Genomic DNA, 16,603 nt, shown 5'->3' on the forward strand with positions numbered 1-16,603 from the left:
CACTGTACTGAGGGGTTAAAGGGGAAAGAGGTTGGGAAAGGTGTGTGAATGAAAATAACAGTAGTAGTGTATAATTACTCTGGTTCAGCCCCAGTGCCTGGCTCCCACAGCACCCACCTCCATCAGGAAAGAGAGACCAGAAGACCACACGATAGCCCTTCAAGACCCCATTCAGGGTCATCCGTGGAGGTTCAGACCATGTGATCACTGCCTCGTCTGATGTCACTGTAATGGCCCGCACATTCTGAGGAGGTTGGCTGGGCACTGTGAAAGAAGAATGTAGGAGACACCTAAACTAAGAGAAAATGTACAGCTGTGCAATGCTTTCAGACTTATATTATATAAAGTCAGTAACACAAGAACTTAAAATGAGGAACAAAAAGTTACTCACTCTTCATCTAGTTAAAAAGCATACATTTTTGCAGTTTGTATAAGTTCAACGGATAATATCTTCACACTAAACCAATAAATCTATCATGTTTATTCATTCATTCATTGTCTGTAGCCCTTATCCAGTTCAGGGTCCCAGTGGGTCCAGAGCCTACCTGGAATCACTGAGTGCAAGGTGGAAACACACCCTGGAGGGGGCGCCAGTCCTTCACAGGGCGACACTCACTCACACACTCACACCTACGGACACTTTTGAGTCTCCAATCCACCTACCAACATGTGTTTTTGGAGCGTGGGAGGAAACCGGAGCACCTGAAGGAAACCCACACAGAAACAGGGAGAACACACCACACTCCTCACAGACAGTCACCCGGAGGAAACCCACGCAGACACAGGGAGAACAAACCACACTACTTACAGACAGTCACCCGGAGGAAACCCACGCAGACACAGAGAGAACACACCACACAACTCACAGACAGTCACCGGGAGGAAACCCACACAGACACAGAGAGAACACACCACACTCCTCACAGACAGTCACCCAGAGGAAACCCACGCAGACACAGGGAGAAAAAACCACACTCCTCACAGACAGTCACCGGGAGGAAACCCACACAGACACAGAGAGAACACACCACACTCCTCACAGACAGTCACCCAGAGTGGGACTCGAACCCACAACCTCCAGGACCCTGGAGCTGTGACAAAGACACTACCTGCTGCTCCACCCTGCTGCTCTATCATGTTTAATGAATTAAACATCATGTTTAAATTATATTTAAAAGTTATGATTATCTCTGTTGCTCTTAAAAGCGGCAATGAAACGTCTATTTGAATTCCTCCACATCCCTTTTTACCCGGATACATGGTGAATGTGGCCATGGTGAGGGGCCAAACAGTGCTACTCAATAAAGAAGGCCACTGTTGAAGTAAGACAGAGCAAGTCTGTGTATCTTTTGCTGGGAGAGAACGCGTGTGCGTGAAGGACAGGATGAAAGGAGGGGGTGACATAGAGGAGGGATAAAGCTGGCCTGCCTCTATGCACGAGCAGCTGCAGCTGGCACAGGAAGAGAGAGAGTGTAAGAGAAGTGAAAGATAGCAAAAGAGGAGGGTGAGAGGAGGGCACTGAGTAACCATCGTGTTTGTTTGAAGAGACCACGGGGCCTGACTGGGTTATCGCTCTCTGGACAGCATCCCAATTGCCGTTTAGAAGACTGCAGTTCCAGTCAATTCACAAGTCTAACTCGGATATGTTCTCAGTTTCACACCCTCCTCTGGTAAAAACAGCCTGTCATTTTAGAGAAAGTCTGGTATCCAAAGAACTGTACAGGACTGAGTTATGCAAAGGTGAAAGGGTAGATCTCCCCATGAGCATAGTTTATGGAGAGACAGAGACTGCAGTAGAGCTTCACCAAACATAAATGAAAGGAGTTTTTATAGTGAAACTGACTGAGAGTAGCATAGAGCCAGAATAAGGGATGAAAAAGAGAGAAGAATGGAAACAATACACTCAGCTGCAGATAATTACACTGGGTGGAAAAACACTGGAAAGAACGGAGCAGCCTAAACAGACAAGCTAATTATAATTATTTTTAGTATTCTTGTTTTTATTACTATCATCTCTAACACCATCAATATTACTGTCACAAAAGAGGCAATGACATGCTAGTGTTGGGTACTACTGGACTAGAGGGGATCTCTATGTGCCTATCCACACACATACACACACATGTACCTAAACGACTAAAACACTCCCAAGGATATTTAAAAAATGACCTAAATATGTGGGAAACTGACATGATCCTGTTAACGGATGTGTATTTTTCTGTATTTACCATCTTCCAGAGTGGTGGCGTTAATCTCAGAGCTGGAGGGTCCTGTCCCAGCTCGGTTGAAGGCCTGCACCACCACTCCATACTGGGCAAATTTCTTCAGGTTATCCAATGTGTATACCTCGCTGTCTCCTGTTGCTTTCATTTCCACTATGCTGTACTGGCCATTACTGCCTGGCCCATTCTCCCTGTAGCCAATCTGATATCCACGAATCACTCCATTCTGAAGCTCTTTCTTAGGAGCCTTCGAAAAGCAGAAAGGACATTTGTGGTATAAGAGCATGATCAAGACCTTCTCAACTCTTTAGGCATTATTCAGTTATTCAGGTTATTTTTACCTTCCATGTGACACGGATGCTCTGTGATGTCATAGGTTGCAGAATAACGTCCATGGGTGGCCCATCAGGAGCTGTGATGAGAAAACAGTGACTGATGAAAAATAAACTATGATTAGCTTTGTTAAATGTGGTTTACACTTTGCGTGAGGACTTACGAGCTTCCTCTGTGCTGATGGTCAGCTCTTTGCTGGCCTGACTACGTCCGATCTTGTTGTACGAGTACATGCGAATACTGTAGACAGAAGCAGGATGCAGCTCTACTATGTTGGCCTGGTTATTGGTGGGGGAGATTTTGCGTGTGGCATGCTTCAGTTCCCATGGATCTTTGATGAAGGAAAAAAAAGATAAATATTATGATGCAGATAAACACTATACAGTGCAATCTTCAGTGTGTTCATTAAATGTAGAAAGACTAAACAGAAACACAGAAAGAAATCTCTTTATATTAAAAATCAATCGGCACAGAGAGTAATTCTGTATCAAGTGTCCATCTGGCCCTAAAAGGTAAAGTAGACTAATGGGTAGAAAAAAAAAGACCTGTGTTGGCTGAGGATTACTTACCAGATTTGTTTTTGTATTCAATGTCGTAACTGGTGATGATACTGTTTCCGTCAAATCTCTGGGTCCATCGTAAGTTCATGCTGCGATCTTTCACCTCACGAACCTCCAACTCTGGAGGATCAGGGGGCTCTACAAGTAAAAGAAATTCGAGAAAAATCTGCCATAAGACTTGAGAGACAGGGATAAACAGAGATATGTAGAGAGAGAGAGAGAGAGAGAGAGAGAGAGATGGATATAACAAAGAAAGAGGTGGAGCAAAGGGATAAATTATTGATTTTTTGTCTCTAGATAAGGTGTATCATGTCAGACATGAGTGTGGTCTTCATGGCTGATTGTCTTGCCTTGCACAGTCAGCTGAATGAGGCCACGGCCTTCGCCATAGGAGTTGATGGCATGACAGGAGAAGAATACCGAGTCCCCACGCTCAGCTGGCTTCAACTACACACACACACACACAGAGTGAGGGAGAGAGAGAGACAGAGAGAGGGGGGTGTTATACTGTGTGTGAGAGAAAACCCGTCTATCAATATCAGTGGTTCATCACACCATCCTTCTTTTAATTTGTCTTTTTCATTTTCTGTGAGATTTAAATTCAAGCCTTTTCTAATATTCACTTTCATCTGCTCTGTCCTTTGCATCTGAATTTGAATAAGAAAACATTAAACATTTTATGATTTTTAGCTTGATTTTACGATTTTAGCTTGATTTTACGTTTTTCAGTTTGATTTTATGATTTGTAGCTAGTGTGCAGTCACTACTCAATTTCATTCAGAGCACTTTCCATCCTGCCATGTTTGGAATAGCCCAGGTTCTTTTCTTTAGCTTTGGTGTATAAACCTTATCTGTACTGTAGTCTGTACTTTATAAATATTAGAGGACACTTTCTTTTCTTCTATCAGCGCTTTAGTGATGTGACATCTGCATAATCTGCTTGTCTTAGTCTGCCACAGGACTGTGTGATTTGTGAGTGTCTGTTTATTACCTTCAGTGTGGAGATCACCTCGTCACTTTTCTCATTTGGGCTGGTAGTGATGGAGTAGCGAGGGTTGCGGTCCGGGTCAATGACTGTGTCGCCTCGCTCCCAGCGAATGATGATAGGGTACTCACCACGAGCGGTGCAGTTCAACTCTTTATTTTGGCCTTTTATGGCCATAGTGGTGTTGGGATGAGAAGTTATCATGGCTGGGACTTAAGAGAGAGAGAGAGAGTGAGAGTAAAAGAAAGGCGTAATAGAAAGAATGAGACGAGAGGGAAAGAGAGGAGAGATAGTTGTTAGAGAAAAAGGTTTGTGGGAGTGTTACATTGAGGTAGCAGCACGGTCTGTGTGCTGTAAGAACAACCTTATACAAACAGTGCCAGACACCATCCCATCTATCTTCTCCATCTCAACTGCTCCTTCACACTCACTCATTCGGCTCCCCTCTGCCACAAACTCTCACTTACACACACGCATTATTGATCTGAAGAGGGCTCTGCTGTTTTGTTTTCATCATTTATTCATTTTTCCTCCCTCCACTGAGTGAAACAGACAGAATTGAGGGAGGCAGAGGAGAGGAATGATTCAATCAATAACACCAACATGACTTCAGAGCACGAGAGAAAGGAAGTAGATGTGCACAAGTGAGAGAGAATGAGCGAGAGATTCTGTATGTACAGCTGTAAAAAGAAGGGCTAGGACAAAAGGAAAGGTAACAAATAAAAAGCAAAATTATTTTTAGACCTGGCCTTTAGAAATCTAACCTGAAAAACAAATCCTGAAAGGTACTGATTGTAACAGTGTTAGCCCAACGGCCAAGAAAACTAAGCATGTTAGGACCTGATGTTTTATTTTCTTAGGTTAATGTGAGGGCTAAACATATTTCATATCATGCTTTACCTGCTTTTTCAGTCTTTAGTAACTTGACAAGAAAAGCACTAGAGATGATCTGGTTAAAAATACAATTATTAAACTCCTTTAATAAATATAAACTACTTTGGGAAATGTCCTCCTCCTCTACTTTGTATGTGAAAGGCTCACCTCCTCCTTGATTTATAAGACCCAATATAACGACACATTCTAATGTCGTTCTCTTCACTTTACTATAGTTCAAGTAAAGCACAGGCCACAAACAAGCACTGCTTTGACTGATATAGAGTCACGAGGACACATGGATGTCTCTGTATGTGGGTTTATGTGAATGTACGAGTGCTAGAGCATTCCAAACCTTACATAAGCAATGCCTTAGGCAGGAAGCATGCCATATTTAAAGGAGCATGCTGCATTCTGCACTTGAGAGTCTGGGTTTAGAATTCTGATTTGTTCTCCAATTATTTTAAAAAACGATATTACTCAATGAAAAATACAGTATCATTTATTCTAAAATCCCAGTAAGCAGTAAATGTAAAAATGAATGATTTTTATACATTCCGACTCACTTTTGACAGTCAGCAACATGCTCTTGCTGATATCAGAGCCCACTCCATTGCTTGCCTGGCACAGATAATAGCCACGGTCCTCCTCCAACACGTGCCTGATCAGGAGAGACCCGTTTGGCATGATCTGGATGCGTCCAGTCAGAGGAACTGGGTGGTACTGCTGTGGGTTTCCAATACCTGGGGGGAGGTGGGGAAATAAGTCTCTCGCAGTCTTTTCAGAATTTTAATTTCATTTAAAGAGTTTAATTGTCTTTATGTTCACTGTACACAACTTACACAAGAACTAGCAAAAGTGGTTAATCAGAAAGCAGGCGTGTTTTCAGTCCAGACAACAGACACAAAAAGTTCAACAGGTCTTTTTATATTCTGGGACATTTGGAAATAACCCGCACCTTTGGCATGTTTCCACATAACTTTGGGAGGTGGATAACCATCCACAGAGCAGTTCAGAACACCAGACTTGCCGTAGATCCCGTCCTGATTGTTAGGCTGGACCCTAAAGCGCGGGGGAACTGGGAAAACCAAAATGATGACCATTAATTTACATGGGAACAAAAGCATTGTTTGTGAACTAATAATAAAATCATCAGTTCATTCACTTTCTCCTTTCACACATTTAATCAGGGCCTCAATATCAGCAGACATCTGTATAATGTATATTTACAGCCTCTTCTTCCATATTGGGCACGTTTTAAATTTCCTGTGTTATGCTCTTCTTAAATAAATGTAATAATAGGCCTAACCTTGTTGTATTAGAACCTGACTGATATAAAATGTGGCGACAGATATTCAAACATTAAATTATACAAAAACATTAGCTAGTGTTTTTTTTAATATATGTCTAGCCTCAATCCTTTTCAAATAATAATAATAATAATAATTCTACATATCATATATATATTATTATTATAAATAATAAATATTGCTTTTAATTTTGTAAAACGTTTAAATAATTACATTATAATATATAATTATCTACAAAGTAAATAATAATTATGAATAAGCTACAATACTCAATCTTACTATTATTACAGTAGTAGTAGTATTTTTATTATTCACTACTACAATAATAAATATAAACATTACAATTCACTGATTTACATTAAACTCTCACATTAGAAATGTTTTCCCTAATCTGCTGTATTTAGTTATTAATTGGGATATTTTAATGGGATGATAATTGTGGATAAAGTCTTTATGTACCCACTTGAAATGAGAAAAGCCAGGCCAGATGAGGCAGTAGTGCAAGCATTTTTTTTAAAGCCAAACTGGGTTCATATCTAACATCGCACTGAATTTTAAACGTGGCGTCCTGCTGCACCACTCCTTCAACATTTTTCCACATATTTTTCTGTCCACCATTGGTCACATTCCAAGTTACAGTAGTGTGAAAAGTAGCCCTCTGATGTCTCACCAGTAACGATGAGCTGTCTCTCTGAGCTGACAGTGTCTGCATCGTTGCTGGCAATGCAGGTATAGTTGCCGTTGTGCTTGAGGGACACTTTGGAGATCTGGAGTGAGCTCATGAACTCCTTAGTCTCAATGGTAACGCCAGAAGTGCCTGACACAATCTCCTCTCCATCTTTACGCCAGGTAATGCGAATGGGCATGTCTCCGGAAGACACCACACATGCTATGTACATCAGTTTACCAATAGAAGTAGGGGGAAAGTCAAAGGGCTGGATGAGAGGAGGGACTGAGAGAGGAAAGAGAGAGAGAGAGAGAGAGAGAGAGAGAGAGAGAGAGAGATTGATTTAGTATTCAATACTGAATGTTAATATGTATACTTCTCTATGATCTGCAGTGTAATCTATCCCTCCCGTCGTCCCACACACACGTACCACCTCTCTGTCCCTCCAGACCATAATAGCTGCTCTAATTAGAGTCCAATTGGCATGGGGTATAATGGTGCTGCCATGGAAACGGAGGTGGGGGGCTACATTGGAGACATCTGGGGGATTTAATCTGGGGCTCATTAAAATTCAGCTAATTAAATCAGAGACATGACAAGACAAGCAACACACTATACTGCTTTCACACTGGAGTCAGTGTTCTCTTGTACTGGCACACACTCACACACAATGTGGACCTTCCTGCCCTTGCAGTAGAAGCCAAAGTCTTTTGTGAGCACCAATCCACAGTTTTGTGAATATCTTGTACATCAGATAAGCTCCTCCTTTATTTTTGATTGAGCTACAATCATGTATAGACACACACACACACACACAGAGATGCTAACAAATGGTTATAAAGCTACAGCAGGCCACTCATTGTGCTAATCAACAAATTTCCAACAGTGCTCATAGCTAAAGCCTATCTAACCCTAACCCTAGAGAACAATACTCAATGACATCAAACAGCATTCAACAAGGCTTTTATAAAAGAAATAAGCTCCTGAGTAACAAATATCATAAATAAAAACAAATATAACTTTTAATATTAGTCTTTTATTTGGAACAATTGTCATTAACACTATTAATAAACTGAGAAACTGGAGAAAAGCCATATTTACACAGTTTCCACTTAAATTTATTAAAATTAAATTAAAATTAATTAATTAAATAAATAAATACAATTAATATCATATATAAATGGCATATATATTGCAGTAAGTGTTGCTTTCTGCTTCAAAATGTATTAAAATATAGCTATGCTGTGTGATTCTGTAACATATACATGGCTCATAAGTACTGCTCTAGCATAGTTTTAGACGTAGTTCTATCATGCCTTATATTTAAAGAACTCTAGAATGAATTATTTTCCGCTTAAAATGTTTTTGGTTACGTTGCATGAATAGGCGTTGCTCAGGATTATTAATATCCTTAAACTATAGCAGAAAATCTGCTGATTTTGTGAATAATTTTACCCTTACAACTTCAAACATGTGTTTTCAGTAGTTCCCCCCCCCCCCCCCCCCGTTTTTACATCATGTCATAGTTTACACGATTCACATCGGTAAGTCTATGTGATGTTTATTAAAGGAACACTGGCTCGTATTTACACCTTACAATTACAGCTTCAAAATCACTGGGATGTTTCACTGACTTGTAATGGGGACAACAGTGCTTCTGTCATTGTTACTCTGAACTCAGCACTGCAGAAACAGCACTAAGTCAGTTTTTGAGGTGGGTAGGAAGTGCACCACCTCAGTGCATCCCCATAGTTTCAGTGCTGTCAAAGTTAATTAAACATTGAAACTGTAGGGGGAGCCCAGGAGCAAAAATCCAAAATCTTATCTAGGTTTCTTTTAAGAAATGGATGCAAATTATGTGCTCATATATTTCTGAAAGAGATTTTCAGAGGCCAGGATTTTCCTTACTTTTTCTAACATTTGCACATCATTAAGTTTGGCCTCTGATGATCATAAAATTTTAGCTGATGAGTAATATGCTACTCTGAACTCAGCACTGCAGAAACTGCACTAAGGAGGCAGTGCCCAACCTCACTGCTCCCACTTTAATTTCAGTGCTGTCAAAGTTTAGTGAGCTCTGACCAAACCTGTCTTGGATGCTGTGGAAGCCCAAACTAACAGTGATGGATTCTGTTGATTTCTAAATGTGAGAACAGTTCATCATGGCACTGCAGTAGTTCCTAACCTTTCACTGTGACATAGACGGTCTGGCTGATGGACAGCTGTGGTTGTATGAGCACACTGCACAGGTAAGCCCCCTCATCCATTCCCTTCTGCACGTCACTTAGCTTGAGTGTGCCATTTTCATATACCACCTGCCGATGGTTATCCGGCAACAGCATGCCATCCTTGTACCACTTGATAGAGTAGTAAGGATAGCCAATCACGCGGCAGTTGATGAAGGTGTTGCGGCCTGCCACAGCTGTGATGTTGCGCATGGCTCTGATACTTGGGGGGCCTGAGAGGAAGAGAGAGAAAAGAGAGAGGAGAGAGGGAGATGGTATGGTAGAAAGAAAGAGGCAGGGCAATTCAAAGAGTGAGGGACGTGGGATGCAGGGGAAGAAAAGCAGAAATTGGGGAGCGGAGACGTAGAGGTAGTCAAATGGAAGGTGGGATAACAAGGAAGAGGATGAAACAAAAGATAGAAAAACATGGGAAGGAAAGATGAACAAGAAGATGGATGAGTGGATAATGGAATAATTAAAGGGGAGAAAGGGTTAGAAATCTGTTGTCAGAGAATAATGTGTGTGCATTGTGATTATGTGCGTTTCTGTCTGTGCCAATGAGCTGTATAATTATGTAGGGTACTATTATATATAATTTAATAATGTAAAAGATATTGCAAACATAAACTGTATAATCAGATGTTATCTAACATTGGCTAAATCAGGGGTTCTTAAACTGGGAGTAGCAACACACTTGGGGGCTTTGACATGGTCCCAGGGGTCGCATGAGTGGTTCTACAAAAAATACAGAAGCAAACTCATGCAAAGCAGCAGCAGATGGAGGAGTTTGATGTGAAATCACTCCTTATAAGTTACTCTGCACAAACCCACCAACCAATCATCGTTCCTCACTAAACTCTCTTTATACGTTTGTGTTTCTATAGCTGCAAGAGACAGAGATCCAAGTGAAACTGAGGTGTGTATGTGAGTTGCTGGATCTATACAACACAGAAAACTCTGTGCATCACTCTGTAATGGTTGCATACTGGACATTTCTGTAGGGAGGATTTATCTGCAGCCATTTTCTAAACTGTCATTTCTAAATGTTTCTTTTATAAATTCTATACTAAATGAATGGCTCATGTTAACAAATCTGCCATATGCCATATTCTCCTCATGTTTGATGGCCGCTGCAAACATATAATAATGATTTCAACAGTTTCTCCTTGTCCTTTTAAGCAAATTGGAAGGATCACCCCCAAAAAGGCTTGCACTGGGATAAAGGTTAAGAACCCCCTGTTTCTAAGTTACTGAGCATAAAATATATCTAACAAAATAAATTAATAAATGCTCAGTCATTCAATTCAATTCTGACCTTTTGCAAAACGTGTAAAATAAAATGTGTCATAAACAAGTGTATAAAACATAACGTGTCAATAAAATTCCATACAACATCCATTTTTTAAAATTGAACAAACCCCAAACACACATTTAAAAGTTTAAGGATTAGTAGAGAACAGAGGCTTTAAGAACAGGCAGACACTCAAATATCTTAGCTTTGTGCTTTCAGGTTCCATGTTAAAGTTTGGGAGGCCAGCGGTAATCACTAGTCTAACTCGATTAGTGTTGGCTAATGGCATTTTACCTGGAGGTATTAGCTTCATAATACGACTGATAAGGTCTTATTAAGTATTATTAAAGGTTAATAATTAGCTGCCCTCATTTTATACTTTTATTTTCTGGGATTTGGGGCAAAGGCTGACACTCTAAAAGACTCTGTTCTCAGAAAACACACAAGGTTGATGAGGATAGAGATATAGATGATGTACAGAACATAAATATAAAACAAACTGGTGACTAATAAAATTGAAGAGGTGCAACATGAAATCCACAAAAAATATACACTTTGTCTGAAAATGGAGAATTGGATTGTTAATGTTGATTGTACTGGTGGGGCACATGAAATTGTTTACAAAGATTTTTGTCTTCTCTAGCCATCCTCCGTTCTCTCTTTCTCTGCTCAGTGTGTGTTGAGCTTTGAAGTCACCACTCTGACAAGTGAACCCCTGATGTATTATTCAACAAGACTGTCGCACAGTATCCCCTTCTCTCTCTCTCTTTCTCTCTCTCTCTCACTCTCGCATTGCTCTCCCCTTCTGCCTTTGTTTCTCTTACACAATAAGAATGCAAAAACTTGTGCAGCCAAACAGAAAGGCTCTGTGCAGTGAAACTACACCGCTTTCAAGAAAAAAACAGATTGTGTGTGTATATGTGCATGGGCATATATGTGTTTGTTGGATATAAATGTGTGCTCCTATGCATACATGTGAGTTAGATCAAGTAAAATGCATCAGTTCCTTTATAATGTGACTGAATCAGTAAGGTAGGATACATACGTGTGTGTGTGTGTGTGTTTGTAGGTACAACTCTGCTACCAGATCTCATTCTCTCTCCAATGATTGTTCTGGCATGTCTCCCTAAAGCAGACAGATGTGTCATAACTGAGCGCAAAGAAAGACAGAGAGTGAGAGAGTGTATGTGAGACAGAGAGAGAGAGAGAGAGAGAGAGAGAGAGATGCAGAGTGATATCAGTAGGCTGTCAAAACAAATCAGGATCATTGCTCTTAGAAGGTGACTCCTCTCCTCTCCTTTCACATGGCTTCCCTCCTGGCTGGAGAAAAGGCCTCTCACTTCTGCTAGCTCTCTAATCTCTCCAAGAACAGCCAGAACATTTCATGTGTGCCAACCAGCCGAGTGAATGAGAGAGACACTCTCTGTATGTGTGAAGAAGGCAGGAACAAGGAGTCTGAGACAAGATGGTCATAACGGAGAGACAATTTTGAAATGAACGAATGACCAAGAGAGTGAATGAACCAAAAGATGAACATCCTATTCATCTCCATCATGTGACCTCACTGAATGATTGTGACTCTAGTTTAAGGCAAGAACTGCCTTGAGATATTGCATTTTGACTGTAATGTGTTGCATTGGCGTAGCCAGAATGGCCATTTGGGTGGGAGCAGAGCGGTTCCCCGTGTTTTCTCCTCTGACCTGTTGCTCTCAGTGCCCCCGCAAAACAACCCCCTGTAGGAGGGACTGACTGTGACTTCACTGGCTACAGCACTGTATGATGGAAAGCTAACTCCGGCTCCTGATTGGCTAAATAAAACTGACGGCCAATGAGAAGCACATTCTCTGTTTAGCAGTTGTGGAGTATCTGCCCCTCCCTGGGGGAGAGCTGTAGACTTCTGTCTGTTGCAAACAAGTCATTGTTGTAACAGTCTAACCTCAAACGTACAGAATAAAATGCATCCCCTTTCGATTCAAGACAGAATATGTCCACGCACATGCACTCACGGGGAATTTTCTCTGTCTGGGTCCGTGTGATGTTTATCAGTTCAGTTTCCTGATCGTTTGAAGCTAAATACAAACTTTTTTCATGTGGTATATTAACAAACAAATAGTTTCAATGATTATTTATTCCATTTTCCCATTTTCCCCTTGTAATGAAGGTGATAGGATTGTACCATCACAGCGGGGGAGACATGCTCTGAAAGTAAACCATAGACACAAAATATTTGTTAAGGGCCGACATTATACAGAGACACACGGAGCAACAGGGTCAGAGTTTACTCGGCCAGTGCGGTCAATCCATCTACACTTCACCAAAGCTCAGTCATCTCTGTGCAGTGTTTCTTGTGGAAAAGCACAGAAAAACTGGATCTAAACACGTGTTATAACCTTTAAACCAGCGCCAACCCCAGAACCTGAATGAAATTCACAGTATTCCAGATATTAAAAAGTTAAATGAAATTATTCGTGTGTACTGTGTAAATGCTGACCCTGCTGCTGTGGGTCTGAGTATGAAGATATTATTCGCTGTTCCGTGGGCAGTCTGTGGTTACCATGCAGAGGGGTTCAGCAGGTTGGTCTCCCCCCGCTCTGATGGTACATCATTTTCACCATCATTTACACCATCATTTTCATTAAAGGGTTGTTTTTTTAAGGAACAGATTTGAATCTGGAAAAAACGAAGGAAAACTCATTCTTTTCTAAAAAATACTAAATGAAAAATGGAAAGAAAATAAACTTTAACCCAGTTTCCTATATTTGTATTTAGCCTCAAAAGATCAGGAAAATTAACTGATGAACGTTACACGGACCTGACTGACTGGGAGGGTTGGTCCAATTTGGGTAGGTCCAGGCCCACCTAGGCCTATGCTCCTGCTTCTATACAAGCCAACTGACATGACAATACATATAAATATCTGAAAATGTGTCAAGTATTATCATGCATTGTAATATTTCCGTTGTAAAGGCTGTCAAAATGTATCATTCTGATCAACACAGTTGACTCACTGAACTGCAGTAATTGTAGTAAGGTCACACTGTGAACTAAGGAAACACAACCCAGATTTACTGTGTTAATAGATCGTGTCCCATTCTTCTCCTCACATACAGACAGCTGTTTTTATTCTTTGAATTCATATGACTTCATCATCAGGTGCTGAAGCAATCCCAGCAGGCCTTACGGCTCACCCAGTGATGCTTCTGGGATTGTTTTGTGGGTTGTTGTGCATATGTATACAAACATGTTCTTTTTCTCCAAAAGCAGTGTGTTTTTGGCACATACTGAGGGGTTGCTTGTGTGTCCTGGGGTGTTCGTGTGGTTGTCGTATGGTGATAGACATGAGCAGTGGCAGTGGATAAGGGCTCTTCATTTCCTGACAAACATCAAGCCAAAATTACTGTCTGTTCACTTGCTCCTTTCTGCCTAGTGCCCTTGTAAGGGCACTTCAATAAAGGTTGCTTGGCTGTGACTCATTTGCCACTTCTCATGACATTAAAGTATTATTCACAAATATATAAACATATAAGTGGCAAAGCACATATGCAGGTAGATATTCATGGCTTTATTGTAGAATAATGTGCAAAAAATCCAAATATACTAGTGTCCTTACTTTGGTTATATTTATTTAATCAAAATTTCAGTTGTAAAACTAAGCTACAAAACTTATCTGTTGAATGGAAATATTCAGCTTTGCTAACGGTAACCTACACTGAACGTTTCTAAACTTTTTATCATCTCCACTAACCATCAGGAGCACTGTGTACTTCTGCAGTTACAGACTGTAGTCCACCTGCTCCGCTGCATATTCTCTCATCACCATTTCCCCCCTGTTCCTCAGCGCTCAGGACCCCCACAGAGCAGGTGTGATGTGGTGGTGGATCATTCTCAGCGCTGCAGTGACACTGACGTGGTGGTGGTGTGTTAGTGTGTGTTGTGCTGGTGCGAGTGTATCAGACACAGCAGTGCTGCTGGAGTTTTTAAACCCTGTGTCCACTCACTGTCCATTCTGTGAGACACTCCTCCCTTGTTAGTTCACCTGCAGCGCTGAGAATGATCTACCACCCACATCTTACCTGCTCTGAGGGGTGCTGTGAGGGTCCTGAGCACTGAAGAGCAGTGTAAAGTCATTCCTACGATTCCTCAGCTTTCCTATGATTTTAGGAATAGCATTTGCAATGTTTGATTTCTCCGACACTGAGATGCAGCTTAAGAACGTTGTTAATATGACTGGTGCAAGTAAAAGGTCACATGACTGTAAATGCTGTGAGCTAGGACACATCAAATTAACGAAAAAGAAGACAACAATGAAAAGTGAAATGTCAAACAAACAAGACACACTCCGTCCACACACATCTACCCCCCACCCCACAAGTTCCTCACACACTCAGGGAAGACATCCTTTCTTGAAAAGAATGAGCGGGTGTGGGCAGGGAATGGTGGAAGAAAGGAGATTGTGGGTTTTAAGCCACTCTAAAACAGCTGAGATTGAAAAGTAGACAGGCACCTCTTACGTTTATGCGCGCTTGGTACTCGGCGCTACCGGCCGAGTTGCTTGCAGCGCAGCGGTACACGCCCCCGTCGCGAATCTGCGGGTTGCTGATGTTAATGTGCGTGACAGTGGAGCCGTCCGAGAGCGTGTAGTGACTGTCCTTGTGCACCGAGTCCAGAGCGATCAGCTCGTCATCCAGCGTCCAAGTGATGTGAGGAGGAGGGGCGCCTTTGGCTGCACACATGAGGGAAAAGGGCTCGCCTGGAGCCACCACGCGCTCACTGAAGGAGGACACAATCCGCGGTGTACCGTCTGAGGGAGTGATGACCCAAGAAAGAAAAAGTAAAAAAAAAGAGGGATCAGTTAAAACAGAACATGTATGTCATCCTCAAGCCCATGTTCAAGGGATTACCTTCACAGCAACATCTCCATTTCTCCCAGTTGAACAGAGCAAATGATCTTTTTAAAAATTGATTCATGTGTCAGTCATATTCGTTTACAAATATTTGAAGTAGGGTGACAAGGCTCGTTGTATTCGTTTCAGTGGTGAACGTGTTTGTCATTTCTCATTGAGATGAAGTGCTAACGAGTCAGAGCAGTCATTAGGTTGAAATTTTGATTTGGGTTGGGGCCTTGGGGGGTGAGGAGGAATGTCAGTAATTCCATTTGTCTAAGGTTTGGGGGACAAATAGACAGGCAGTGACCCTCCTAATTAAGACTTGGACCTCTCAAAAACATTGGTTCTCTATGGGGTAAACATTACATTCTACTGCCCATATTCAAGCCTGGAAGAATGCTTTTATATAGTTTCAGACATTTTAGAATGTGGACTGACCTTGTCTTAATGAAATAAGCAAGGTCTTTCCAGAAAAATAAACATATCTGGACAGCAGCAGGCTGCTCCAAATCCCAATTATACATCGTTCAGAATTAACGGTGGTTTCACAGCTCTGTAACTCACACGTGCCATGTGCAAGTCTCCTGCAAGTACAGATTTCTGTGGATTCTCTAAATTGTTTTGATGATATTATGTACCTTAGATAATGAAATGATGAAGTTCTTTATCATTTGATGTTGAGAAATGCCATGTGACCACTCAGGTGAACCGAACACCTTCCCAGCTTGACATATGCATCACTCAGCCTCTCAGAGATGTTCTTTTTTAAACCCAATCATGTCACTGACCTGTTGCTAATGGACAGTTTGTTTAAACCACACTTTTGTTCCTATGTCCCAACTATTTTGGTGTTGGTGGTGCTGGCATCAAACACAAAATATATAAAAACAAACAAACCCACAAACAAACAAATAAAACAGTAAAATGGCTCAGCTTTAACTTTTCAAATATTGTCTTTGAACCATCTTCAATTAAACATAGGGTTTAGATACGGAAAAGAAGGGCAAAACAAATCTACAATAAAAACACATTTGAAAGCTGTGAAACACTTTAACCAGCCCAAAGTACTTTTACAAACAGTGAATCAGAGGGAAAGGGTAGGTACAATACACTTCTTTGTGGGGAAGAAGTGAACGGAGCTTTGGAGGGTAATTTCAAACCATGTTTTGTCCATTTTGTGGGAGTCATTTGTGGCACGCTTTTGTTTTTCATGGGGGAAGTCTTTCGAGGTTTTAAAAGAGCAGAAAGAAG

At 41.2% G+C, this 16,603-nt stretch overlaps 1 protein-coding gene across 5 annotated transcripts in view; it reads right to left on the minus strand.

The window, feature by feature from the left end:
* Positions 1 to 16,603, minus strand: part of dscaml1 (Down syndrome cell adhesion molecule like 1) — a 110,303-nt gene that overhangs the window by 13,628 nt on the left and 80,072 nt on the right. For 2 of the 5 annotated variants that reach the window (XM_066676920.1, XM_066676909.1), the window contains exons 7-18: positions 14,971 to 15,267; positions 9,136 to 9,408; positions 6,954 to 7,235; positions 5,932 to 6,051; positions 5,540 to 5,716; positions 4,107 to 4,312; positions 3,466 to 3,562; positions 3,125 to 3,253; positions 2,719 to 2,886; positions 2,564 to 2,634; positions 2,229 to 2,469; positions 118 to 264 (exon numbers count right to left, since the gene is read on the minus strand). In XM_066676920.1, the coding sequence (XP_066533017.1) occupies positions 118 to 264; positions 2,229 to 2,469; positions 2,564 to 2,634; positions 2,719 to 2,886; positions 3,125 to 3,253; positions 3,466 to 3,562; positions 4,107 to 4,312; positions 5,540 to 5,716; positions 5,932 to 6,051; positions 6,954 to 7,235; positions 9,136 to 9,408; positions 14,971 to 15,267 (2,208 nt within the window). Of the gene's footprint in view, positions 1 to 78; positions 265 to 2,228; positions 2,470 to 2,563; positions 2,635 to 2,718; positions 2,887 to 3,124; positions 3,254 to 3,465; positions 3,563 to 4,106; positions 4,313 to 5,539; positions 5,717 to 5,931; positions 6,052 to 6,953; positions 7,236 to 9,135; positions 9,409 to 14,970; positions 15,268 to 16,603 lie in introns of those variants that run through there. The other 3 variants (XM_066676900.1, XM_066676891.1, XM_066676882.1) reach the window with 2 other exon arrangements.

Source organism: Hoplias malabaricus, chromosome 1 (genome assembly GCF_029633855.1).
Source record: "Hoplias malabaricus isolate fHopMal1 chromosome 1, fHopMal1.hap1, whole genome shotgun sequence".
In the NCBI taxonomy this organism is placed as follows: Eukaryota; Metazoa; Chordata; class Actinopteri; order Characiformes; family Erythrinidae; genus Hoplias; species Hoplias malabaricus.